We start from the raw sequence: 26982 nt of genomic DNA, 5'->3' as shown, positions 1-26982 counted from the left end.
TCATAATACTGGTCGAAAAAACTCAAAAACACATTGACAATATGTTATATGCATTACATTACTGTTGTTGTTTCATTGTGACGTGACTTTTACTAAGTTTAATTATATCAACTTTATGCGTAGAAGAAATATTCTAGCGCGTTCGTTGGGCAGTCTAGCTAGAAAGTACAGGGCATTCCAAGAAGCTTGGATTCTGCCATGGTTTTGCGGGGGCTGCATATCGGCAATACCACTTTGGACTTTTGACATATTCGTGTTGATTGCAAAGCTGACCTCGACATGTGTAATGGCAATTATCCGAGTGATCATACCACCGATCAAGAAGAATTTATGCGGGGAAACGATATTGGTAAGGAAATAAAATGAATTCTAAATCTTACGACAGAAAATTAATCAAGGTAAATATTTTTAAGATAACAGGTGCCGGATCTGGTATTGGACGAGAACTGGCTCTACAACTGGCGGAACTTGGCGCAACAATTATATGCTGGGATAAGGATGAGAGACGAAATAATGCCTTAGTTGAGGAAATAAGAAAAAAAGATGGGGATGTTAGTTATACTTCACATATAATATATCGTAGCAACCTTAATGAAAAGTTTTGTTTTACACAAATGTGAGTGACGAAACACGTTTAGTAATATCAACCAAAAGTATTTAAAATAATCTCAACTAAAATACATTCGTATAAGATATAGTTATTATGGGTTTGACGATATGACAAGTTAATTCCTAAGCCTTATTTTGGCATCCTTTTCTATTTCCAGTGCTATGGCTACACGCTTGACGTAACAATGAGGGATCAAGTATCTGCATTAGCGACACACATGCGCCGACATCTAGCAGACGTGACGATGGTTATAAGTAACGCCGGCGCCTTGAACTATGCACCCATTTGTCAGTTACGACCAGACGCCGTTGTCAAACTAATTAACGTCAACTTATTGTCACATATTTGGGTACGATTGGATCTATACAATAGCTTCAGCAGTACCATCATCACACGCAGATAATATCAAGCCAACAATATGTTATGAGTAACTAATTGCTTTTAGATAATTCAAGCGTTTCTGCCGAGCATGATTGAGAGACGTCAAGGGCACATAATAGCGATTAACTCAAGTTTGGGCTTAATGCCTTGCGCTGATATGACGTCGTACTGCGCTGCTAAATTTGGACTCCGAGGTAAAAGAGTAAAGCAAAAGTTATGTTCTCGGTTTCAAGCGATTTATATTTATATATAACTATTATTATACAGGTTTGATGGACTCATTGTCGGAAGAACTTCGCTTGGATACGTGGACAAAAAATATTACTACCACTTCTGTGTACTTGGGTACTGTTTCCACAGGACTGTACCCTACGCCCTCACATCGCTTCGTATCCTATTACTCGGAAATAAGTGCTGAAAAAGCAGCCAGAACAATTATAGAAGGTCATTAGTGTTTACATATACAATCTTAGGCGAGCGTTCATGATATCTTATTAATGTGAGATAATTAAGTGGATACAGTCAGATACAGAAGAATACAATCCAAGAATTAAATATTCTTTTACAAAAAATTACTTTTAACGTAACAATTTTTTTTACTTTCACATGGTCCAAATGTTCCTCAAAGAAATCCTGATCTTAAAATTCGGCTGACTCTAGGCGACAAGAGTTGTTATAGGACCTGTAGACATCGGGTTTTTTTTCAGGCATCCGCAAAAACAAGAAGTGCATCTGCATACCGACGTTTCTGAAACTTCTTTTGGATCTACACAACCTATTGCCCTACAGGGTTCGAATTATCTTCACAGATTTCTTCAATTTCGGATCCCGCGGGTGGTTTTGTTTTTGCTAAGGAAATCTTTATATTAAGAAAATCACTATTATTTTTTTATCGGCATATACCTGTCAAAATTTTGGTGATTTTTCACTTATTAATTAAATGTATCTTTTAGAACGTTAAGCTTTATTTTGTCATATTTATTATAAACAAACTGTAAACATTTTGGATTTTTATTTATTTAACTTGCTTTTAAAATAAATGACAATAGAATGTAGTGAAAATTATTTAACCACTACACTTCAGATTTTAAGAAATGAAAAGAAATCTCGTCGAAGTTTCCGCAGTGTTTCAAGACAAAAGATTTCAAGTAATTTTTGTTGCGAGTAATCTCATATGTATCAGAAACGCGGCCTCTTACTGAGAAACTTAAAGTCTATGATGGTATTACTACGTAATCAAAATAGAAATGCGGCACAAGTAACACAAGTAAACACAAGTGGCAGTGGGCTGGATATATAGCCCGAAGATCTGATGGCCACTGGGGCCCAGAAGTTTTCGAATATCGCTAGGGCCTAAAGGTTGAGGACCTTATATATCTTAGTATAATAATAGTCCCAGTTACTGCATCGAAATCATCATGGATTTAGGAGGCAGAACACCAAGTAAAGTAGCAGAGTTTGAAAAAGGCCCACGTCCAGCACCGAGCGATCACTTATGGTGATGGATGATTCAGAATTAGTGAAACATCTCATTTAATACTTATTTTACATACATTGATGTTTATCCAGACTATTAACAGTCTGACCACATTTCTCGCACATCACAATCTTTGTATGTTCCAATAAATGTTCCTCCTTAGATTTTAAATTTGCAAACTGTTTGTGGCAAATGTGGCATTTGGAAATATTTGAAGCGTGTTTTGACGAGTGTCTTTGCAATGTGGCGTGAGTGGCAAACCTCCGGCCGCACAATTCGCACAAATGACGATTAGGCTCTTTTATTTCTGTGTGCTTCTGTACATGGCTGTAAATTGATTTGCGGTCCGCTGTAGAGAAACTACATACTTTGCACCTGAAAAGAATATAATTTAATTTTACCTATAATGAAATTAATTTTAAATTGCGTGATAGTTTTATTGCATATAAATTAACATAACTCTAAAGTGTTTAATGTTCAATATCCACCTGTAGGAAACCTTCTCAGCTTTCTCATGTTCTTCCTTCCTGTGCTTAAACAAAGCCTCATTTCCAATGAAGGTGTGTCCACACACATCACAAACTCTCTCTTGTGATTTCTGTATGTGATCTTTTGCATGTTTATAAAGTGGAAATCTCTCACTGAATGTCTCTCCACACTGTTTACAAGAATATAGAAATCCCATAGAGGAAATGTGATCTATTTCACACTTCCTACAGTGAGCTAAAAGCCTCTCTTTAGTATCAAATTGTTGTCCACAGTTGCATGTTAATGGTGTCAGCACACTATGAGTCAGTAAGTGTTGGCGCATCTTTTGCTTGGAGTCAAATAAAACACCACAGTGTACACAAGTACGTAATGCATTGTCACATATACTTAAATGGTGAGAGAGTTTCTTTATGTTATCCTCTTTGGTCTTACATGCAAAACAGGAATATTGTTTGTCTATATTCCTCCTCTTTGGCTCAATTTCCTTCTTTAATAACTCTTCCACGACCTCTATATCAGAGTCTAGGATATCTATATCCATTTTTTTAGGTTTTTTGGTTTTATTTGGTGATTCTTTCTTTTTTGGACTAGGTGCCTTGTTTAATTTGTTATTCATTTTGTACTCCGGGCCGACAGTTCTATCTAACATATTCACTATCCCAGGAATGTCTTCTTTACCTAGATTATTTAGATATTCATCAATGTTTACCGTGTTATTCAGGAACTCCAGAAGGGAATCAGAATTATATTCTGAGTCAGGAAGAGGTTGTACATAAGTTTTTATTTCGTTTGTCTTTCTTGTCTTTTCTTGAAGCGATGTTTCCAACCAATCCTGCGAACATCGTGCGTTTAATTGGAAATTGTAAAAATCATTCAATTGCGATATACAGGATTCACAAATTGATTTTGGCAGGTGATCACCTGCATTTATAGTTATTGGGAGGCAGGATTTGATGTGCAGGTGTATTGTCGGATCTTCTAATATTGATACATGAGGAGTTTCCATATCTAGGCAGATGCGACAACAATTCATATTATCCTCCATTTATTAACACGCTCTAAAATTTGTATTAAATAATTTAGAAAACCTTTCAAGATTACCTATCTGTTTACAAAAACTTCTTAAACATGTCAGCTGTCATATGGTGTTTTGAATTTTGATAGATCGACTGATAATAATTAATCATAATTCAACGAAAAGTAATTGCTTGAACTTAAACTATTGTCGTCAAATACATGTTATAAAATCAGACGGAGTGATGTTTAAGTTATTTATAAAAGAATGATTGAAAATCAACCATCAAGACGATAACGTTTTCTGAACGATTAGACGTTTGTCACGGTATTGTCAGATTTAACTTCAAAAATTATCAGAAACAGCTTTTAGTGGCGCTTATAACCGTCAGTTTATATTTTATTTCGCACAAAAATATTAAACTATCGCACAAATATATTTAAAGTTTTTCTTTGGGCTAAACGAGACTAAATAAACATTTCCCTCAGCGTTTAATTTAATACTGTACTTATGTATTTGCTTTAAAAGAGTTTTTTCTTGAATAAACAAGTGAGATGTCGTCTAAAGAAAATTACACTGGCCAAGAGGCTGAAGAATCTCTTCTGTATTCAGCAAGACACGGCGAACTTACAGTAGTAAAGGCATTGTTAGAAGCTAGACGAGAGGGCAAACTAACCCTGAACATTGATTGTAGAGGTAAGTTTAATAAAAAAACTATACCTAAGTTAAAAGTATAAAAAGAGCTTATTAAATAATCGTCCACTTCATCAATATATATGATTGTGATTTAAAACTGTTATCAGCCTTATATAACTTGAAAAAATTATTTAAACCCTGTTTTCCAGAAATATAGATATAAAATCCATTTTAATAATAAAATCGACATAGGTAAAGCCAGAATTATTTATTTATAAGTTCTATGTGTCTACATCAAAGTGAAACATAATAAAATTTAAAGGAAATATAATTGCAAAGTGATATTTAAGGTCATTAGTATATAATAAAATATGTTTTGTCATGTGATGACTAAACTGTCCTTGATAAACTGAGAACTTATAAGGACTGATTAAAATTATGTTTCTTAACAAGTTATGTTAATTTCATGCTACAAAACTTAATATATACTAAAAATATTTATATCTCATTTAAATGCCTCATTAATATGTAATCGACCTGTTCAAAGTTCAATATATTTTAGATACATCCCAAATATTATATATTAAATGAGAATAATTCTGTTATTCTGTTACAAATATTCTATTTAACCTTATATAATTTACAGGTAAAAACAAAACCAACCTAGGATGGACCCCGCTCCATCTCGCTACATATTTCCGACACAAGGATGTGGTTGAGGTGCTATTGGATGCTGGGGCCAATGTCGATGAGGTCAACGACACAGGAGACACAGCTCTTCACAAAGCTGCTTTTATTGGAGACCAGGTATGAAGATAAAATTTTATAATTCTTACTTATAAATTCAAGTCTGTATCTAGGGACGTTTATAACTTCTTCACATCAGAATGTTTGAATAAATTTTATTGAAACTACTTTTATATGGCTCACAAAGAAAAACTCGTCTATACTTTAGCTCCTTATTCTATATCGGTCCTGCAAGAACACAATATGACTATTGTATTTTGTATATGCAAAGTCACATGACATAGACAATAGGTGGCGCTGCCGGTTGGTAATGATTTATGCTTTTTGATTTCAAATTCCGCACTCATGAAATCACAGGCCATAATATAGTACAGAAATAAAAAAAATATATATTTTTTTAATAGCATATGAATTGTATAACACTGAATATATACAAATAATTATCAAAACATTCTTTGCATTACAAAAATAATTATCAAGACATTCTTTGTTTTACAGGAACTTGTGATCCTGCTTTTGAATTATAGAGCCGATGTCAATATAATGAACGGTGAAGGTAGGACAGCGGAGGATGTGTGCAACACTCCAGATGTTCAGAGATTGTTGGAGGCGGCCGGTCTGGCCGAGAGGAGGGATAAGGAACGGAAGCTGTTGAATGCTGCCAGGGAGGGACGGATTGATGACGTTCAGGAACTGGTATGTTATAAATACAAGTGGATGATCTGTTTGTATCAGTTAAATAATATTTTGTCTGTTTTTCTGGCTACCTCTGAGACTACTAGACCCGTTCTAATAGGACGATCATTTAATAATATGGTTAAGAGTAACTAAAGCCGCTCATTTCTTTTAAGTGTTTTATCTATTTTTCTTTAAATTGTCTTATTAGTTAGCAATTTTTCTTAACCTTTATTTCGAAAAATAACTTAATAAATCAGATATAATCTTTAATTAATTCTTTATTAATAAATTCCAGCTGAGTTCCCCGAGTCCTCCCAACATCAACTGTGTGGATGCTCAGGGCAACACGTGTCTACACTGTGTAGCGTACAGAGGTCACGCGAGGGTCGCTGTGCTGTTACTGCAGAACGGGGTCGACACTACACTGAGGAATAACAGAGGTGAGAGGGGTTGGGGGTTAGTATGGAGATAAAAAGATGGCCTCGTTCGCCTGCCCAGGAAAATCGGCTGGAGGTAAATTGGGGTCATACTCTCGTTCCACATATGAGTATCCACTTCCTAAGATTCTGTCAAATGTCATAGTCAAATGCTCAGGCGACCCCGTGGAATGTCACTAAGAATAACAGAGTAGTTGATGGGATTTAGTGGTTAGTTTCCATCTTATACCAGAAAGTTCGACATACCCTACCACGAGACCAATAAACGGAGTTATGGTTTGCAGCAAAATGAACGCTTTCCCAACATAAAAAAATGTGGCTAGAAAAGTTAATAAGATCAGTACTGCTGAGTGTTTAGTCGGTTAGGATAAAACCTAATAATTATTTATTTTGTTATGCCGAAATTAAACTTAGACATCTCCTAATAGATATATGTGGTATATTTATTCAGCTCGACGGAAACGCTGGCAGGTTATAAAGTATCGTGACCATGGAGGGGGGGGGGGGGTGTAAAAACGATTTACTCATTCACATTGTATGTTGGCAGGCCAGCTAGCAATAGATCTGTCTAAGGATAACGAGATGCGAGAGGTGCTGAGCGTGCGACCCGTCCAAAGACTGCAGCGAACAGCACAGAGACACGAGGGGCCCTTAATGAAGAGGTCACGCTTCTTGGGCTGGAGGCCGATATGGGTGAGACGGACCTTGGAAACCTTATAATAATGTACTTCTAGCAATTCTCTTAACTATTTAAAATGGAATATCAGTTAGAGTAAGTATCGGCTTGACCGGGAGGAATATATTTTATTGTATGCTGGAAAATAAGTTCGCTTTAGAAAAAGTTTTCTCTCTAACAGGTCTTTCCGTTTAACGAGATCTAAAACTTTCGAGAGTGTTCAGTTAAATAATACCAATATTTTCGGATTACTCCGCGTTATTCTGTTACTTTAAGTACATTCCCCCGACGTTTCGGTTACTTTGCAGCGACCGTGATCACGGGCAGACGAGATGAAAATTTCCGTTGTTTTTAAGAAAACTACTTATTATATTTTAGACATTTCCCTTGGTATGAACTCACTGTGTTCAATATATACATACTGTAGACAGCCAGCACTATACAAGATATAAGAACGGCGAATATCAAAGAATATTATATATATATACATTTTACAATATAAAATAAGGGTAGACTTTATACAGAGATTTAATATTATACTGAATATATACATAGGACGATGTTTGTATATTAAGAAAGTGTTCCACCATACCTCCAAAACTGCCTCCTTGAATGTTGCATGTCAGGCGGTTCTTCAGCGTGGGGTGCTACTGTACTACGGTTCAAGGGCGGAGGCTGCCCGCGAAGGACGCGCGAGGGACCGGAAGTACCTCGACGGCGCCAAACTGACGACACCGGACACGGAACCAGCGCTGCTCATGGTTCACTTCAGTGACGGAGAGAACCATCGGCTGGCTGTTCCTCAGGGGGATAAGAATGATAACGTGACTGCTTGCAGACAGGTATACGTTCATGTGTGATAAAGCTCTGTTTGGCTGTGTGTGTGTTTGATGTGTTCATGCAAGATATTAGTAGATTTATATATATATAAATAAATCTACTAGGCTTTCCCCCCGACTTCGTCTGAGTTAGTTTCAGTATTACAAATGTATAGCTGACGGGGCGAACTCTATTCCTCCTTAAAGACAGTAGATATGAAGATTCTGGATTTGTTCAACTTATTTTTTTTTTCCTTGTCAATCGTATGATAAGTATCCAATGTCCTTTCCGTTGTTCTGAGCTGCTCTCCACCGATTTCCAGCCAAACCCAGATATATAAGTATATGTACGAGTTATAAATAGTGTGGCTAACACGACTTCCTTATATATGTAAAGATTTGCCGCTTCGATTCTATACTCACCAAGAATTTAAAAAAAAAATTATTAAAAAATGTTCAAGTTATCTCTTTACCGTTTCGTCAAAATGTTTGTATGTAATTATTGTGTGTGAGAAGGTTTTATGAGTACTAACGTGTGTACTGGTCTGTAGTCATGGATAACAGCGTTGAAGGAGCACATCGCCTATTCCGGGCATTACCTGTGGGCGGGCGCTGATAACGCCCGGGAGGCCACCGAAGACTTAGAGGACGAGTGCAAGCCGCTCGGTACGCTCGTTATATAAGCTACGAATATAATCACTTCATAAGTACTAATGTGAAATCCTCCTTATCATTTGTTAAGAAATAAATAACAAGAGCGTAGACAACTATCAATATTTTATACATCTCGTATAATAAAACTGTTTATTTAACTGACTATACAGGGTGTTAGAGGGATGCTTGATTTATTGTGTACAGGGTGTTACGTGCGGGAGCCGATGAGTGAACGTGTGATATTAACAGATATTAATAAGAAAGTATTTATAATTAGTTTGTTGTTTGGCCAGTCTCCTGCTGTTAACTGTCGGACTGACGAACTTAAATCGAGTTAAAAATACATACACTATGTGACTGTATAATTTTTTCAAACTCATATTATTCTAGTAGATAGCACGGATGTCCTATAGATGTACTGATTTTTACATAAAACACGATATTGTTCAGTGTCCGTTAACGAATTGTAATTCATCCAAATGAATCCGTCCATCCACTGTGTTCATCCGTTCTTCCACTCCATCCAGGGTCGATGCAGGACGCCCTGACGGCAGCCACCAACAGCCTGGCGCTGCTCGACACACAGCTCAGGGAGTGCGCCGCCATAGTGGCGGCTCTCGACAAGAGCGTCAACGTGGGAAACTCATTACACCACTCCGCGTACATGGTGAGGGCCGCTAACACGGCAGCGGTTATATATCAGTTGGATGTTATCACATCATCTATCTGCAAAGAAAAGTTACATCAAAATCGTTCCAGCCGATACAGAGTTTAGATGTAACTGACCAATACACACACGCGTTTAGTTACAAGTGCTATGTATATTTAAATTTTATAGTATATAAGACATTCATCATTCGTCCTTAAGAGATCAAACCTTGTGTTGTTGGACTACGTACAGTATGTGGCCTTGTATATTTTTTCTAATGTAAGGCGCGACACGCTCCGAGTCAATATAACCGCGGAGACTGTTCGGGCAAACTGTTTCCACCCTAACGAAATAATTTGTTGTAATATAAGCTGTGTGTTTTCCCATAAATAACTAAATAATAAATAAAATTTTTGTCACCCTGCAGCGTTTCCAGCACGCTTGCGGGTCGGGGCAGGCAGCGCTTGCAGCGCTTCGGCACTGCGGGGCGCTTGTGGCGCAGCAACAGGACCGGGACAAGAGAGCTCTCGCGCAACAGGTGACTACAAAGATACAGATATATGTATGCTCTATCTGCCCACATCACGTAGACGGAGTGACGTATGTTTGTGTGTGTGCCTGGTTGTGTGGGGAGGTGATAAAAAAAATACAAGGTTTGTAACTGTACCATACATAAAGGTTTTAGTTGCCAGTCACCGAGCGAACGACCCGCCACAAGACGTGGACCGGAAGTAGCTATCTCGCACATACCTCCTCTAGTAACTGCCTTCGGTGGTTCATACAAAGTTAATTTTTACACATAAATTGAAAAGTCGGCGTGCCGCATGGTGCTGTTGGGTCGAGCGAGGAGATGCACAGACCGAATGGCTGCGAGTCCCTGCGTGCGGACGGAACAAGAATAATATCTAAAATCCTTTATAAGCCTGGTGCTATTGAGTTGTTGCTAAGCTCTCGAGCGCGGTGACGACACCTCGTTGGCTTGTAAACAAAATTAGAAAAAAGTGCTGGCCGTCCGCGGGTCCGCGGCGCTCGGAGGAGGCGGTTCGATGGTATCACGGAGGAATCGACGAGGGCTCATCACAATAAGCTGTATATATTATTATCGTGGGCGTTTTAATACTAATAAATGTTGCGTACATTAAAAAAATATATACTCTGTAAGGAGTCCCCTCCGCGGAGGAAATGAAGACGGAGCGTAGACATTGATTTTTAAAGATTCAGTGTCGCTTCAAGACAAACTTTATTAACGTAACTTGTAAGCCACAATTGATTGCCCGCATGCCTTCGCCACGCATTCCCTCTCGCTCTGTCTCTTTTTATCCCCCCAGCAGCGTTAAACGTCTAACGCAACCTTGCCGGAAGTCGCATAAGAAGTTCCACTTCGATATTATTAGTCTTTATAACAACGTCTATGATGAGACTGTGTATATAATGTTGTACAGATTGAGAGGAACCGTGTGTTGGAGGAGTCGCTGGCCGCGCTCGCCCGCACACACCACGCGCTGGAGATGTCCGTCGCTGAAGAACTCACTAAGGTAACATCAGTTCTATATATATATGTGTGTGTGTGTGTGTGTGTGTGTGTGTTTGTGTAATAATATGTAATATATATTTTATTTTCAGAGCAAACGAAAGAAAAAAATCTCGCAATCGACGAACGAATCTAAAGAGAACTTCTACGACGTGTATGACGACGGTGAGGCTTTGACCTTAGACGGACCAGCTCCGGGCCCACCTCGGGCGGTCGCGTACTCTTGCACAGTTCCCTCTTAGGAATTAGCTTTGTATTAAACTATGGTGTATGTGAATACAATACAATGGTGTATATATATATATATATATAATGTGTAGTTTGTACTTTGTATATATTTATTGAATGTCTCAGCTCCGCGATAAGATTGTATCATGAAGAATGTCACCTGGACGTATTCAATTAAGCGTCATTTCGCGACAGAACTAAAACCCGACCAACAGTAGTAATGACCGGGCGCCTGACACCTGTAGCGCGCCACTGAAGCCCTTAAATCACCTTCATCGCTCGCTCCCCCACCCGCAGATTCCGACGACGACACGCTCATAACGGCGGGGCTGTCGAGTCCGCTGGGCGCGCTCAGTCCCTGGGGCAGTCCGGACCTCACGAGGAGGTCGCCGCTCGGCAGCCCCGACGGAGACGGTGAGATCGATTGAATTGATGACGAGAAAATATCCCGAGTCCCTCCATCAGATGTGACGTGACACAGGTGACAGGACTCCCACCAACGAGGAGGTGCTGGACGGCGGCTCCCTGTCGCCCCCCTCCTCGCGCTCCTCGGGCTCGCTCTACACGGCGGTGAGCCCGGCCAGCTCGCGGGGCACGCTGGTGTCTCAGGGGGGACACGTGTACAGGAACGCCCGCCCCTACAGGAGGACCAACACGCCCAGGTACACACGCACACACACACACGCTTTCACACAGAACTTTCGTTTTCAAGTCCTTTTAGAACAAGACAACATGAAAAGACAGGAAAGTGATCTCTTATTTCTACCTCAGCGCGATCGGAAGTCAACACCAGATATCTTTTATTCACGTCAGCTCTCGCGTCGTCTCGGCGCTAAGTTCTTGTCGTCATATAAAAATGTATTATAAGTAATCTGAAAATTTCATTCAGTCCTACTTTTCTTCTCTTAGGTTGGGATTGCTTTAGTTTTTGTTGTTTTTTTTTTTTATTCAATTCGAGTTTTATGTTATGTTTGTTTCAGTTCTAAGTGGTCGCTTTAATCTGTTCCCCTGGTCCTCGTCGGCTGCGGCAGACGCTGTCTCATATTAATTTTATTAATAAATATCTACATAAGTAACGTTGTTCGTGTGACGAGTCGGTCTGATGTATATTCAATTTATTGCACGCACCTGATAACAACGATCAAAGACTTGAATGATTTTATTTTCATATCTCTTATACAAATAGAAATCTTTAATGTTGCCATATACAAAAAATTTATATATAAAGACGAACTATTTAAAATGTTTAAAAACATCAATTGTTTGAAATATAATATATTTATGCTACAACGTACATTATTACACAAGGCAACGAGTGAGCAATATATACATTCACCTTTAGCGCCGACACAATATTCGCTCAACGTTTCATGTAGAATTATGAATATTGCAGAACGAGAGGTAATTATGACGCAGGTGTGTACTCAGCCTAACAAAACCATACATAGGATAAGTTTTTAAATTTATTTCCAACTATCGAAATACATTTTAACAGAAATGTATGCGATGGAGAATATTTATATATCTTGCATTAGAAGATTGTGAGCCCAAACACGCGCCGTTTGGGCCGCGGATGTCTGATACAACCACAGCACTCGTGTCAGCGGTCCTCGTAGTGTTACCTGTATGAAATATCTATCAGAATTATTCCATGAAATAATCTCGCGATTCCTTCAAATGCAATTTCAGCTCAAATAATATTTATGTTTACTTTTTACTAAGATTCGAATAAAATTAATGAATATTTAAATTTAAATTAATATATGAAATTATTGATATTGAATTAATTATTGTATAGAATTTAAAACGCATCAGTTTGCAACTAAATCCATTCCTGGTAATTTATTTATTGTGTATACAGTGTGGATATATTAAAAGACGATTTTTTTTTCTTACTGGCAACTTTAAACTTTCGTCTTTTTGAATGAAAAAAAAATATAAGTCAACCGATTTAATTTAGTTACTGTAATTAAATCGTTTCATTACGTACAAAATGTCAAACGTTGTGATATAATCTGTATGTGATATATAAGTTTGTGATGTATTATTATTTTTGACACTTTAGTTTTATATTAAAAAGTTTATTTTATTTTCTTTTTTTTTTTTATTTCCTCCTTTTTATTCCAAAAACAACACCAGTATGCTCATACTAAGACTGCATCATCACGGCGCACGCACCGTATGCCGTTTTTCATTCAATAACTATCGTCTATACTATATGTGGGGAGATCCTTCAACGACAAATTTATAACTAATCACACAGAACTCCGGAACGATAAATGTTATCTAGAATACAGGACAGTGCAAGAAAATTTAGGTATTGACAAATTTATAAGAAAACGCGTACGGAATTTATATTCTGAAGAAAATTTATATCCGACTCAAACCTGACAGAGACGTTCGTTATTCTGATAAAATTCACCTGAACAAATACACGGTCCATAAATCCGAGCCTCCGGGAGTTAGCCTACATACATATTACATCTAGACGTGCAGTGCTCGGAGATATTTCCCTTTATTATCGTGGTAACATTGTACCGCGAGTGTTAGCCCCACGTCGGGCGCCAGGGGCGGGGGCTGGCGACCCACTGTCTCTCAGCACCCGTCAGTTGCGCCGCAGCACTCGCCGCTCGCACACGTGCCGTGATCTCGTTTATCACAGATGCCAGTCGGATCGTGAGTGTTATGTAATTGGACCGTCAGCTTTTAATACATGTTGCCTGTCAATGTGTTACTTTTTTTTCCTTTCTCGATACCGCGCGACTTTCTATAGGTCACACTAAGAGAGCTTTGTGTGCTTATTGTCTTACGTGTACTAGAATAAAAAAAAATGAATATTCAATTACATTATAAAATAATAATAATAAATCGTACCTTTAAGCTTAGGGACTTATATTTTATCTTGAAAACGGAAAACCAGAGAATATGACGTAGCGTCTTAGGTATAATTTACATTATATACGCTAGAGCTTTTGAGATGATTATAAATTTTCGATGAAAAATAATGTTCATAAACATTAAATGTTAAAAAGCAATTCACAAAATGAGTCACATTCTCTTTCATTGCTACGCCTGGTATACACTGACGACATTTGTCTATTCTTTTGTCCGAAACTTGATTTATTATTATAATTAATATTAATGAAAACGTACAAAAATTATGAAGATTATTTTTTGCACTTGTATAAAGTCTACTTGGAATAGGTCAAATGACGATTTCTTCTACTTTTATCCTTCAAAATATAATTAATTATGATTTTGAATTAAAGGTTAGCCTGTAAATCCCACCAGGTCTGTGTGGTAGGACATACTCTTTGAATATGACGTGATGGCTCACTAGGTATTTCTTAAAATTACATAACTATAGTCTATATTGTATAACTACTGCTCTATAAGAACTCTCATCCCGAACATTTTTTGCCCTCCACTAGGACTTAAATACTGTATTTTAAAACAGAAGCTTTACTTTATTTTATTATATTAAAAATTGTATGTCACAGACACTTAAATCAAAAATATTGTGTAGTCGATGTCATAGTCAATTTCGAGCATAACATAAATGCTTTTCGTCTTATTTGACACTTAAAATTGAACTTTCTCCCATTTCATAAAAGTCCACACTTGAATATCAATAGTTACATTGCTGAAGGTAACTTAGAGGACAGCATGTCACTTACATGGGAAAATGCCACATTTATCATGCTCTACATTTTCTAGGTATGTAAGTAGGAATTACGTAAATAATTATGCCTCTATTTTAAGTACTAACTAAATTAACTCGTTCTTCACTTCCTTCATCAAATACTTATTCTTAGTCCAATTTAAAATTGTTAAATTATTCATATTTAGTTCTTATAGTTTCTATTCGAAGAAGCGTTGAAGAATATTAAAATACGTAGATATGCAAAGAGTTTTCGAAATGACGGAAAGGACATTAATAGAAATTTATAAATTGTGAATTACGTAGATATAACGCTGATATCGATCTTAGAAACGCATTTCATAATCTTCTTCTTCTTCCTGGCAATTTATCCCAGCATTAGCCAGGGTCTGCCTTCCTGCTCAAACTCCTCCACTTTCCACGGTCTTTAGCATCCTCGATGGTAAGTCCATTGGCTCTCATATCCTGCTTCACGGTGTCCAGCCATCGCTTTCTTGGGCGTCCTGGGGGTCTTGCTCCAGGGACAGACATGTCAAGGCAAATTTTTCCGACGTAGTTCTCAGGCCGGCGTGCAACGTGGCCATACCATCTCATAATATCGATGTAAAACTCCTAAGAAACTAAAAGGAGAACTCACAGCATAATAACATAATTGAAATCATTGTGGAAATGTCATGCTTATGTGTGTACAAAATTCTAAGGCACCTATTATACCTATCTGAAAGGGGCCTTAGAATTACGTCTTGAATACCTGTTTTTTTACTTATCGCAACCAATCAATAGTTAACAGATAGCTTACACTTGTTGCATTAATCGATACCTTGATTCTTGCGGCACTATGTGTCAGTTCAAACTTATCCCACAGTGAGATAATCTGAAGATTTTATTATAATAAAAATGCCTCTCAAATAACTCCTACATTTAAGTCCCTTTTTATATTTAGCCGAGTGATATTTTTTTCATTTAAAAAGCTCATTTTTAATGTCGAAGTTACGAATTTTCAATTACCCGAACCGTCTAGCGTGGGAAGCAACGAGCTTCATGAGCAAACACCCTCCTGAAATATTACAAATATAATAATAATATTGGGCGTTAAAACTCAATTTACGTAAAAAAATTCAAATGTAATCCCTCTTTAACCGACTTGTCTAATGGTTATAAGACGAGGATTATCATATTACCCTCTGAAGCCCTATTTTTTCACTTAAGGCGTACTTTCATTAATGTTTATTTTTGTTTTTTATTTATTTCAGTCAAATTTATATACTATACCCTTGCTATTATATCCTTCCTTTTAGAAAGTGTTTTTTAGATTATTTTAGTCAAGCACCTCTTAGATCGTTCCAGTTATATAAAATAATACATCGCACTAAGTCTACCCGCAACTTAGTCGTTAAAATGGCGATGGCTCATCTTCATGAAATAATTACACGGGTGCATTAACTTGAAGTTAAATATCACTGCGGACTTTTTGAATCAATACTAGTAGTATCTACAGCTGTAAATAAAATTAAAATTCGTTGTTTCGTTTCACAATGTTATATTATTTTTATTTGTAATATGACTTTACTTTTTTTTATCAAGGAACAACCAGTCGGAGGTTTAAAGACAGACGTATAAACTAAACTCTCGAATTGCAACTACGACCGCTGAAACTGTTTGCAACTACAAGTAATTTTCACAACACTGAGCTTAGCTACTCAAGCTGTATATGAGACCCGTGTGATCTTAAGAAAGCTATCTCACCTGGATTTGTTTCTGAAAATCTATTAGAAAAATCATTAAAGAAAAAATAAATAAAAACCCTGTGGAGATGGTCTTCGAAATCAACGCAAAAATTATAAATCAGAGCTAATTCTTTGGGTTCACAAAACAATGCCACGACGGCAAGCCATTGCTGTCCCTCCAATCAGATAGATCATATTGGTACGTCGAGTTTAAGACAGAAATTGACGTACAAACTATGTAATTGTCAGCTTAAAATTAATATCCTAATGAAAAATATACCTGTGGGGAAATTTTCATTAAATTGATAAATATTCATCGTGGAGTGTAGCAAAACAAGATGTTTAAAGCCTTCTTGTTCTGTTGAAATTTAGGTCAGGCTTAAGTTATTGTGGTAGGGGCTTAGCCTTAGTGTGAGCTCTTTTTGTAGGTATTTAATCTGTCGAACAAGAATCGAATGTATATGTAAGTTTAAAAGAAGTCGCAATGTCTGGAGGCACTATAAAAAAATATGTTTTTTTTTACATATGACATAGTTTTATGCCCGAAGGATTTGGGCTTACGCTTTACTTATAACTGTAGAGCATGTTGTACCTTAAAATCATAGGAAGGATGTATCCAATAAATAGTATTAACAATACTTATTTGATATTGGTTCTTTAGATCGACAGAATTCGGTTCAATAGCTTCAAAACTTTTCAAAGCTTTTAAAACTTTCCCGTAAATCGCTCTTAATTTTTTTTTCTTTATAAAAAATAATAAACTTTCAATTAGATAGAAAGAGATTATTTTCTGTAATCACATTACAAACATTTAAAACCTTCACTTTCACTGCATCTCAAGTCATCCTAGCTTAGTAAGTTTCATGGCCATCAATGGTTAAACTCGCACAAACAAGGCATGATCTGTTAGTTAATGATCTTCTAGAAGTGTGAAAACAATGGATGTTATATAGTAACAAGAGAAAGGAAGTAAGACATTAGTGTTGTGTGGTATTTAGTGTAGCTGGGTAGGGAGCGGGGTCGCAGTGGGGAGGAAAATGGAAGATAATGAACACCGGCCCAACGTATATAGGTGAGTGTGTGGACATAAGGATGGCCTGTAGTGTACGCTTGTAGTTTATTCTATGCAGTAGTATGAGCACAAAGATATGTTAGCTAAATGCTTCAAATTTCAGCATACGTCGTACTTACAATATGACGACCATGTTTGTTGCAGCTGTATTGATCGAATCATGGCACGGGAGCGTGAAAATCTATCCGGCTAAATACCTAATTCAATGAGTACTTGTTACTACATATTAAATACAAAATATGCGCTTGCTACACTTGAATTTTTTTCGATTATTGTATGAATAAATAGATGTAACTAGCTATACATTGATGCACAATCGGAATCCAACATTTTTTCAATTAAATGTACCGTAATAAACACGTGAGTATTATCAGTTGTACAGAATGCGATGTGTTGAACGGGTATTTGTACTTTGTAGAGATAATAATACCAACGTAATAACAACGTTTTGTATGCTACTGTAAAAGTATTTGTAGATGCGTAGATCAGCACACAATCCGATCATAAACTTAGTGACATTTTAATAATGTATACGTATTTCCAAATATGTATCTAATTGTAGAGTTATTTCATAAATAAAATGTAATCTAGCGTCAGGTGATAAATGGCTTTATACATAAATACATACAATAGATAAGGATTTGTTTTGTTTAAGGATTGTTTTCAGTCAATGGTTAATAATATATACAGTATGTATTGTAATATTTTTTTTCGAAAACGGTAAATATTAATGAACACGTTTTCCTACCTCATTTACGCAATTCACGGATTTTTTTTTAATGGCAGACGTATGTAAAAAGAGATTACAGTTTCGCAAATTGAAATATAATCTGTGCTTCTATAGAATTCTATTTTGTTCTTTTTAACTGAAATAAGATTTAAAAAATCATATTCAGTAATCTTTTTATATATTATAAGTGTTTTTTTTATTTATTTTGTATTGATTATATTTTTTTAATTCGTATAATTTGACAACAGACTGATATTAAAATGAGTTTAAAATATTCCTAACATTAATGTGTTTCCTGTTATGGACGCTGTAATATATATCTTTTATAATTTCGTTTATATAATCCAGTAACTCCAGTAACTCGCGTGTAAGGTCATGTTTATTCAAGGTCTGAGTCCCGGATGCCAATGTTGACCGCAAGGCATTATTGATCTCATTTTCCAGTCTCGGCTCCGATCTCCGTGCCTTATATTTTGGTAACATAATTTTGATACAAAATAATATATCTTAGCTTAAAATGGAGCTTGTTGAAGATTAAATTATACCTGATAGATAGTTTTGGTTCAGTTAAGTTGTCTTTCTGCTGTAGAGAAATTTAACGTCTACACTAAAAAAGTTTCCAATCTCCTTACCCCCAATTTCAAACACCACACAAAAGTCGGAGCGGTAATAGTTTTAAATTCAAGAATCTCAGCACATTACAGTATTAATTTATATCATTGTATCTGACGCGAGAAATACTTCGTATGTTGTATGACAATGTGAATTTGTGGTAGACGTGTAGATATCCAGACAAATTATGTGTCAGTTGCGAACTAGAGGTTTTTGTCTTCGAAATATATAAATGAGACTGGCAAGATATAAACTACAGTAACATTTTAGAATTTAAACACACACACAACACATTCTACAACCACAGACACAAAATTGTTTAAGATAAAATACACTTTCCGTTAAAACTTGTAGACATTGTTGATTATGATTAAAAATAAATGGAATTTTAAATAAGTTTTCCTAGTAATGGTGCTTGTTGGCGTCAAACAGCACACGTTTCATGTTTGTTAATTATTGAGGTGCCGTCAGAATAACTTTCATTATTATATCTGTTGTATATAATTTTACTATCCTTCTAATGTATTAAAATCTGGGTTATATTTGTTGTAAATACGTAATTTCGTCTCTTCTGTAGACGCCGAATGGTCGAAGCTATAAATCTATGGTACATAAATTTTGCTAGACGTATAAGTCAACGTAAATCGTTTAAGCAACTGAAATAGCTTTTTACGACGTCATTGCACACATTGAAATGTTGTAAAATATACAATAACACATAAAGTTATCAAAAGAATCCTTGTGATCTTTGCTACCTTTAGGGAAAACCATGATTCATAGCGAAATCCCAATTAAACAAATACACATATATCAATACTGATATAGTTACGCTTAGAACAAACATAACTTGGTAATTATTTATGTGGACAACGAGATAGTAGAGATATTTATCACCGCAGATACATCGCCAGACATACATTAGCAGATTGGAGAATTTCACGCGTTACAAGGTCGTGAACAACGATCAATACCAAAACTTCCGCTTTGTGAATGAGACCTACCTTACTCAAATCACATACTGCACGCCTCTCCAAAGCTTTCCTCATAGTGTAATAAAGCGTGAGGTGCATTATGTATATATATATATATATATATACCAGGTTTAATAAACCAGGTCTAATAAACTAGCTAGTTTACTCAATGTTTTTATGGGACTCATTCGTTGGTAGAACAGGAATGGTTCAAATCTTGAACCTGGATGTTAGATAAGTTAAATTTTATCCCGACTTGGATAAAATAAACTAACAAAGTTAAGGCGAGTTTAAACATGATATGAATTATGTGTTAAATTGCATACTGTTTGATAATAGCCTACCGAATAATTGAAATCAGTTGTATCAGTTGTCTGACATTTGATGCCAACTTTTTATTTACCTAATATATTTTTTTCGTTTTGCTAAATATTAACTAGTTTGTAAAAAATTTTAATACAATAAAAGACTGTACAACCGTCTCACAATCTATATATACCCATAAGACGAAAATAACAAACGCTCCATGGATCGCTATTAGACTAATTATTTAATTGATTAAGTGTAAACTATTTCATTAAACGGCTGGAGTTGTTAAAAGTTAATCGGATTAACTTTAAGTTATCATAAATCATAATTAAGCTCTCATATTTTTACCGGCTTCCACCTAGCTTAAAATAATAAAATCTTCTTTCCTAACTTTAACCAATTCACGTAATAGAACGATTTAATGGAATCTTTATTCAAATTGTAAATTAAAATACAGCAATCGGTGTTACAGCCCAGTCTGTACAATGTACATAATGCTAGCACTGATCCGTCAAAGCGAGGGAAGTATTGATCGCACCCGGCCGACCTTGAACGAGCCGAGAAAAATACAATGAGAAAAACAGAGAGATCCTTGTAGCTAGGAAATTTCTTATTGATTCACCTCCTTAAAGCTGTCGTGCTATGTTCCTAAGTAATATTTATATTGCAGTTCTGTAACATTAGTTTTCTCAACCTTTCGTATTCGTATGCAGAGGAAATATTGTGTTTGTGTTGTACGGTTTTATATTATAGGAGTTCAACGTTTGACCGCGGACGGTATTACTTATTCATGTGATGCGGAGGTTTAAAATTAACTTCGCACCTTTAAATAATATATCGCGGAGAGATAGTATATTGTTATAAATAAATAATCTATAAATAAGTTTTATCTAGTCTTCTAACTGAGCATAGTTTTTAATTATTTTTTTCTTTATAAAAGTATTATATTTTAAGAATAAATTACTCCCGTTATTTACTTTAATCTTAATAAAAAATCTGCATTTAATTTCTTATCAATTACTTTTAATAAATTAAAAACGTCAAAGGTATTTTTATCGTTGAACAGAACAATCTCTTTTTTAATCTTATTCTCACTGCAAATGGTTTTCTGTAACCGCATACTGAGTTATTAGAGCTATTAAAGCAATATCCTCGCGGCGGAAGATGTAAAACGTTTTAACTTGTCTGAGTACGACTATCATGTAGATTAAAATCTTTCTAAGACTTCAATAAATACATTAGTATTTTGTTGGGAATAGTATTATCAAGCTAATCAAGTATTAATGTGACTCATTTATGTAAATATCGGATGGAGGGAATTATCGCAATTATGATGTATTGAAATAAGGGTCAACATTGCAGGACTTCGTTACCAGTGGCTCAATTCAGCCGAGGTGATTTCTCGCTGTGGTCGGTTTTGAAGAACTGCGTCGGCAAGGAACTGTCCAAGATCACGATGCCGGTGGTGTTCAACGAACCGCTGTCTTTCCTGCAGCGGATGCTGGAGTACCTGGAGTACGCGCACCTGCTGAGGCTGGCCTCGGAGCAAACTGACCCTGTTGCACGGATGGAGCATATTGCTGGTGAGGCCTATACGCGACAATATTCAGAGAACTCGAGTCCTGCCTGCCATGTATTAGTTTGTTAGTAAAACATAAGTTTTAGATGGAACATAATATTAATTTCATATTAAAGTTTTATCTTCGTTTGATTGTTTTGTTTGAAAAGATTGACTCCGTCGCGGTCAAGTAAAAAGTATTCTGATTTAGAAACCGAACGCTGTCTGTCTTTCAATAAATTAATAAAAGTTCAGGTATAGTTTAAGAACACGCTAATCAAACTATATTAATGAACGAAATGGGTTAATTAAATAAACATTACTGTGTGTTGGTCATTTACTCACTTAAAAAATTCGACCTGAATTGTAATGAACACATTTTATATAATAATAAACTTCCATGTTATTAAGTGCGAGCTCTTTATAATATTTCGTATTGTTTCGGCGTAAGTATTCTCATTAATATTTAATGCTGTAAACGCTGTGCTATCCTAATTATGTTCCTTACGTTAAGTAGTTCCAGTGCACAATAGGCCCATTTAGTTTCACTCTCAACAAGTTGGCGAGCTCGCAATGAATTCTACTCCACGAACAAAATATTCCGTTCATTGCTTACGGCCATTTCTTTTCGTTCTCTGTTGTATTTGCTCAGGTTGGAATTAAAAATAAGAGACCGAAATTCTTTGTACTGCTGTACCTAATTTAAAGATACATTTTGATTAAAATGCTATTGATAGGTTTTTGTCGTAATGAATAATTTACAGTCCTTTTATTGGTAGTGGTAGATTAGGAAAGCCTTCGAAATATATTTTTATATTCTGGCAAAAATATGACGTTTAGTTTTTGTTTCTTTCAGTACAAAGTAACTGAATCTTCAGCGGTCCTTGAAATATAAACAAGAAGCTTAAATATTCAGGTTTCAAGGGAACGATTTAATATTTCAAACGTAGCGTAGATTTGTATGAAAAATTTATTAGTGCTGGATCTTTGTTATTTTTTTATTTGTATTTTTTTGATATGGTGTAGTAGTTTATGACATGCCAGCGTTATATTGCTGATAATTTTTCCGGTTTTAAAAAGAGTAACTGCCATGAATTTCAGCTTTCGCTGTCAGTGCTCTGGCATCAAACTGGGAGCGTCTGGGTAAACCTTTCAACCCTCTCCTGGGAGAGACCTACGAATTGGAAAGACCAGAGTTCAGAGCAGTTTGTGAACAGGTACTATATTAATAAATAGCGTTTAAAAATATAAAAAAACTTTTAAAACGAAATAACTTTTTAAGAGATTTTTTTTTTTCACAGATTTTTTCGGTATTTTCTAACGAATCTTAATCAGAGACACCAGATTACGTCGCCGTAAAAAACATTCCAACTATACTAATTTTTCATGACATTATCAATCTATCTTAGCAGCGATTAGTTGATAAAATGAAGTAAAATCCTTAAGGGGTTTTCAGTGTTTCTCGTCCCTCATTATAAGTTTCCGAAGAGACACTCGAGCCTTAAGTGCTCTGAACTTGAGCTAAGTTGCGAGGGTAACTTTGGACGTTCATAACTTACAAATTACTGCAAGCACACTAGAAATAACTTTTCACTTAATTTTCCTATCAACTGAGGTTTGTGGGAACGAAAACAGTATTTATGACTCATATAGAATTGCTATAGAAGCTCTTTGGTCACAGCTTTTTGCTAATTCACAAAACTGTTCGACTAAAACACAATCATTACCACGAAAATAGTTTTGTGTAATAAATGAGTAGCCAAAAATAGTAAAGGACTTATATCTACAATTTAGTTTACGGCGACGAAAACGTCGGTCAAGCTTAGAACGGCACACTAAATGGCATCGACCTATACATTACGACTAATTGATATTAAACGAATAGCAAATAATATTATTTCTTGCAGGTATCTCATCATCCTCCAGTGTCCGCCTTCCACGCTGACAGTCCTCACTTCGTGTTCCACGGCTCAGTTCATCCCAAATTGAAGTTTTGCGGAAAGAGTGTGGAAATACAGCCCAAGGGACACGTCACTGTGGAACTTCCGAGGTTAGTACAATTTTTATATTTGAAAAATTGTGTTTTGCAAAAGTGTCACGTCTATAGTTTATAACTCTTCTGCTTTCTCTTGTAAAATATCCTTATAGGCAATAATATCACGACCAGTTTTCTTAGCATTTTTTACAAGGTATTTATTTCAACAATTATTATTAAATAATTTCTTTACTTAAACTCTAAACATTGCATTGGAATTTATCCATGCAAATAAATTTAAAATCAATTCTCAAATTGAAATGATCTGTGTTTGTTTAACATAAAACAAAGAAGACAATATAATAGAACAGTTTTCAATCAAACTATTACTGAGTGCATTCATCACCCACGGCTTTATTTCCACATACCAACTAGTTATGGCAATTAAGCACTTCCAGGAATATATGTTAATATTCTTAATAAATTTCAATTAATATAAAATATTGTTTCTATTTGTTGCAATAAAATGATTTCAAATATGAATATGATCGGTTTTAGAGTTAATTTTAAGTTAGTTCCACCGGATCTGCAGATGGGGTGAAGCTTATACCTGGACGAACGTGAACTGCTGCGTTCACAATGTGATCGTCGGTAAGCTGTGGATCGAACAGTACGGGGCCATGGAGGTCACTTGTCACGGCGGCGCGGGCCTGAAGGCCAACCTCTCATTCAAACCCGCCGGGTTCAATAACCGAGACCTCCATAGAGTTGACGGATTTATCATGGACCAGAAGTAAGTTATAACAGACCGCGGTTATAAGAGCTCAGAGATATGTGTAATCTATCGATATTCGTTAAATTAAATAATGTTTAATAAAATTCACGTATCATATTCTTGATATGATTTTAAAAATATTATAAACACGAAAAAGTTGATACTTAAAATATGACAAAAAAACTGTGGCTGACAACTATACTGATATAGGCAGTGGTATCTAGCGACACATTTTAACAATCCTTACTAACTTACAATTGAAGGAGATACGCAATCCAATCTCCACACCTACCTATTTACTGAATCATTTATATGTATGTATATCAAATAAGTTTGTTTACATCTAAAGCAAAAAGCGGCTTCGCTTCCTGTATGGCAAGTGGACGGAGTTTATAAAAGTATGCAGCGCGAGTGCCCACGAAACCTGGGCGCGGGAGCGAGGTGATGAGGGAACACAGCAGACGCCCTCACACACTCCTAAGAAGGTGCTCGCCAAATTGAACAGTTTCAAGGTCGGGGCGCTGCGATCTATGTCCATACAAGACGTAAGTAGACTGAGTAAGGTGGTTGCAGTAGTTTCTCAAAAAGTCAACTTATTTTGAACTCAATTTTTTTTAAATATTAACTTACAAATAATGAAGCCACTTATTTTATAACTTTTTATTTCTTTTTAAGTCAGATTAAATTATTTGTTTTAATTCTTATAATTTATCTCATTTGCTCAGAACGACGAGGCTGAAAACTCTGATGAAGTCCCAAAACCAGATGAAGCTTATAATATTGATATTCCTGGTTCCACCACGTTGTGGGAGGCGCGTCCCAGACCAAGCAATAGCGCACAGGTAACTTTTCAAAACATCGTATCAACTTACCAGCATTATTCCTCGTCCTCGCGATTGTTAACATATTGAAAGAATTTTGTACAACTACATTTTTAAAGGTTTCTCTAACTGGCAGCATCGTCTTCTAATCATTTTCTTACTCACCAATACCTCTTTCCAGTATTACCAGTTCACTGAATTCGCAATGTCCCTGAACGAGTTGGAGCGCGATATGAAGAGCCAGCTGTGTCCTACAGACAGCCGCCTGCGCCCCGACATAAGGTTGTTGGAGGCTGGTGACATTGACGGCGCTGCAGCGGAGAAGACTCGTCTAGAAGAGAAACAGCGTACAGCGCGGAAAGTGCTTAAAAAGAGCGCTGACGGCTGGCAGGCGAGGTACGTCACTATTGAGATTTCTATTATAGTAACTTTTACTCAAGTTAATTGGCTGTTATCTTCTTGGCTTCATAGGTGGTTCAGTCAAGGTACAAATCCGTATACGAAACAAGAGGACTGGCTTTACAACGGCGGCTACTGGGACCGTAACTATCAGCATCTGAAGGATGTCGATATATTTTAATATTTCAATAGCCATTTAATTGATTGTTGCTTAGAAAATTATTACGTGTACTTGATGGAACTTACAATAGGAGGAGGAGGAGGAGGAACTTACAATATTAGTCACCTGACATTTTTAAATTTGTCAAGTCGGTCTAATGTTTCGTGTATTCTTCTTGCCACAGAGGCTATGGACACGGCAATTTATAAAACCAAGACCATATCGTCTAATATTGTAAATCTTCAGGTGGCAACCCTATAAAGTTTAAATTATACGAGATATATGCTTTGGATAGACACAAAGCACTGCTCAATAAATAAATTAAATGCACAAGAGCATAAACAGTATGTAAGCTATTTGATTTTAAATAAAGCGACAACATGTTTTATTCATAACATGCTTCGTAAGTCAGAACAAAGTTTTACTTATTTTACTCATAGTTTAAACCAAGATCTCCAATAGAGTCGTTTCTTATTTAAAAATATGTCTCCACACAATTAATCTTCCGATATAAACATAGCCGACTTGCACCGTTAGTATACATGTAGTTGAAAATATTGTAGACATCTAGAGGGTGTTGTCGCTAGCTTTAAGTAGATCTAATATAATACGGTCCCATGAAAAAGTACGTTTTATGTAAAATAATTTTATAACTAAATTAAAAAACAATGACCTCACATTGACTTCGCTTTATTGTTTGACATGAGCTTAATTTATTTAAATATAACTAATTAACGCCTGATTTTAAATAATGAATCCATTTATATCATATTTTATTGTTCTTTTGATTGCGTTCAAAGTTTAATAAATATATAAATATACATTACGTGTGTTTTTTTTTTCGCGTTGTAAATAAAAAAAAAATTATTTTATATTATATAGATGCAGAAATATAGAGAAATTATTTTGCATTATAATAGTAATATGTGAAAAATTTCATAGATCTTAGCCAAAATTCGTGATTCGTGTATATAAGTGTTGTAAAGTTTATATTGAATCAAAACATCAATGTAGTCTGTGTTAGATGTTTTATTAATGAATTGTAATATGTGAGTTTCTATAAACGATAGCCATTCATTGATTGTATACCCGAAATAAATAGAATTCAAATAGACTGGTAGTTTTATTTCATGTTCATGTCATTTACATGCAAAAGATATGCATATCTTTTATCTTTCTTTCATAA

At 35.8% G+C, this 26982-nt stretch overlaps 4 protein-coding genes across 13 annotated transcripts; 3 read left to right on the top strand and 1 right to left on the bottom strand.

The window, feature by feature from the left end:
* Window positions 1–14: 14 nt before the first annotated feature.
* Window positions 15–1844, top strand: LOC116779238 (17-beta-hydroxysteroid dehydrogenase 13-like). 2 transcript variants are annotated; one of them, XM_032673450.2, is made up of 6 exons: window positions 15–349; window positions 414–551; window positions 768–959; window positions 1056–1185; window positions 1259–1435; window positions 1699–1844. In XM_032673450.2, exons 1-6 carry the CDS (start codon window positions 116–118, stop codon window positions 1842–1844), a joined length of 1017 nt encoding a protein of 338 aa, XP_032529341.2. In that variant the 5' UTR covers window positions 15–115. The 2 variants fall into 2 exon arrangements, with proteins under 2 accessions (XP_032529341.2, XP_061385648.1); XM_061529664.1 differs by having other exon boundaries at window positions 153–349; window positions 421–551.
* Window positions 1206–4104, bottom strand: LOC116779236 (zinc finger protein 189-like). 2 transcript variants are annotated; one of them, XM_032673447.2, is made up of 3 exons: window positions 3879–4002; window positions 2957–3789; window positions 1206–2843 (listed from the first exon to the last, which is right to left on the bottom strand). In XM_032673447.2, exons 1-3 carry the CDS (start codon window positions 3882–3884, stop codon window positions 2537–2539), a joined length of 1146 nt encoding a protein of 381 aa, XP_032529338.2. In that variant the 5' UTR covers window positions 3885–4002; the 3' UTR covers window positions 1206–2536. The 2 variants fall into 2 exon arrangements, with proteins under 2 accessions (XP_032529338.2, XP_032529337.2); XM_032673446.2 differs by having other exon boundaries at window positions 2957–4104.
* Window positions 4105–4306: 202 nt separating this feature from the next.
* LOC116779237 (oxysterol-binding protein-related protein 1-like) lies at window positions 4307–13115 on the top strand. Of its 3 annotated transcripts, none has more exons than XR_009753944.1 (14): window positions 4307–4668; window positions 5255–5415; window positions 5854–6051; window positions 6329–6473; window positions 7018–7163; window positions 7773–7988; window positions 8516–8630; window positions 9146–9285; window positions 9695–9805; window positions 10710–10802; window positions 10891–10963; window positions 11324–11440; window positions 11515–11688; window positions 12007–13115. XR_009753944.1 is itself a non-coding variant. In XM_061529659.1 (14 exons), exons 1-14 carry the CDS (start codon window positions 4527–4529, stop codon window positions 12023–12025), a joined length of 1857 nt encoding a protein of 618 aa, XP_061385643.1. In that variant the 5' UTR covers window positions 4307–4526; the 3' UTR covers window positions 12026–13115. The 3 variants fall into 3 exon arrangements, 2 of the variants coding, with proteins under 2 accessions (XP_061385643.1, XP_061385644.1); XM_061529659.1 differs by having other exon boundaries at window positions 11508–11688; XM_061529660.1 differs by lacking the exons at window positions 11324–11440; window positions 11515–11688; window positions 12007–13115 and adding an exon at window positions 11222–11259 and having other exon boundaries at window positions 4308–4668.
* A 510-nt stretch (window positions 13116–13625) lies between these two features.
* LOC116779235 (oxysterol-binding protein-related protein 1) lies at window positions 13626–26910 on the top strand. 6 transcript variants are annotated; one of them, XM_032673444.2, is made up of 10 exons: window positions 13626–13702; window positions 17340–17486; window positions 21471–21691; window positions 22768–22883; window positions 23574–23716; window positions 24234–24434; window positions 24766–24961; window positions 25142–25258; window positions 25419–25633; window positions 25709–26910. In XM_032673444.2, exons 2-10 carry the CDS (start codon window positions 17452–17454, stop codon window positions 25815–25817), a joined length of 1353 nt encoding a protein of 450 aa, XP_032529335.2. In that variant the 5' UTR covers window positions 13626–13702; window positions 17340–17451; the 3' UTR covers window positions 25818–26910. The 6 variants fall into 6 exon arrangements, with proteins under 6 accessions (XP_032529335.2, XP_032529336.2, XP_061385646.1 ...); XM_061529662.1 differs by having other exon boundaries at window positions 13646–13713; XM_061529661.1 differs by having other exon boundaries at window positions 13654–13702; window positions 17270–17486.
* Window positions 26911–26982: the final 72 nt, after the last annotated feature.

This window comes from Danaus plexippus, chromosome 6, assembly GCF_018135715.1.
Source record: "Danaus plexippus chromosome 6, MEX_DaPlex, whole genome shotgun sequence".
Lineage (NCBI taxonomy): Eukaryota > Metazoa > Arthropoda > Insecta > Lepidoptera > Nymphalidae > Danaus > Danaus plexippus.
The sequence above is the reverse complement of the archived record's forward strand: the minus strand, read 5'-3'. Positions and strand labels throughout refer to the sequence as shown.

What these genes read in the sequence shown, in the direction of transcription:
- LOC116779237 (XM_061529659.1), top strand. Translation starts at nt 4,527, where the DNA reads ATGTCGTCTAAAGAAAATTACACTGGCCAAGAGGCTGAAGAATCTCTT. An exon ending in CTGCTTTTATTGGAGACCAG is followed by an intron (nt 5,416 to 5,853) that starts GTATGAAGATAA and finishes TTTGTTTTACAG; the next exon opens with GAACTTGTGATCCTGCTTTT. An exon ending in TACACCACTCCGCGTACATG is followed by an intron (nt 9,286 to 9,694) that starts GTGAGGGCCGCT and finishes GTCACCCTGCAG; the next exon opens with CGTTTCCAGCACGCTTGCGG.
- LOC116779235 (XM_032673444.2), top strand. Translation starts at nt 17,452, where the DNA reads ATGGAAGATAATGAACACCGGCCCAACGTATATAG. An exon ending in CACCGGCCCAACGTATATAG is followed by an intron (nt 17,487 to 21,470) that starts GTGAGTGTGTGG and finishes TCAACATTGCAG; the next exon opens with GACTTCGTTACCAGTGGCTC. An exon ending in TCAGAGCAGTTTGTGAACAG is followed by an intron (nt 22,884 to 23,573) that starts GTACTATATTAA and finishes TATTTCTTGCAG; the next exon opens with GTATCTCATCATCCTCCAGT.
- LOC116779238 (XM_032673450.2), top strand. Translation starts at nt 116, where the DNA reads ATGCGTAGAAGAAATATTCTAGCGCGTTCGTTGGGCAGTCTAGCTAGA. An exon ending in TAAGAAAAAAAGATGGGGAT is followed by an intron (nt 552 to 767) that starts GTTAGTTATACT and finishes TTCTATTTCCAG; the next exon opens with TGCTATGGCTACACGCTTGA. An exon ending in TGCTAAATTTGGACTCCGAG is followed by an intron (nt 1,186 to 1,258) that starts GTAAAAGAGTAA and finishes ATTATTATACAG; the next exon opens with GTTTGATGGACTCATTGTCG.
- LOC116779236 (XM_032673446.2), bottom strand. Translation starts at nt 4,002, where the DNA reads ATGGAGGATAATATGAATTGTTGTCGCATCTGCCTAGATATGGAAACT. An exon ending in GCTGAGAAGGTTTCCTACAG is followed by an intron (nt 2,844 to 2,956) that starts GTGGATATTGAA and finishes TATTCTTTTCAG; the next exon opens with GTGCAAAGTATGTAGTTTCT.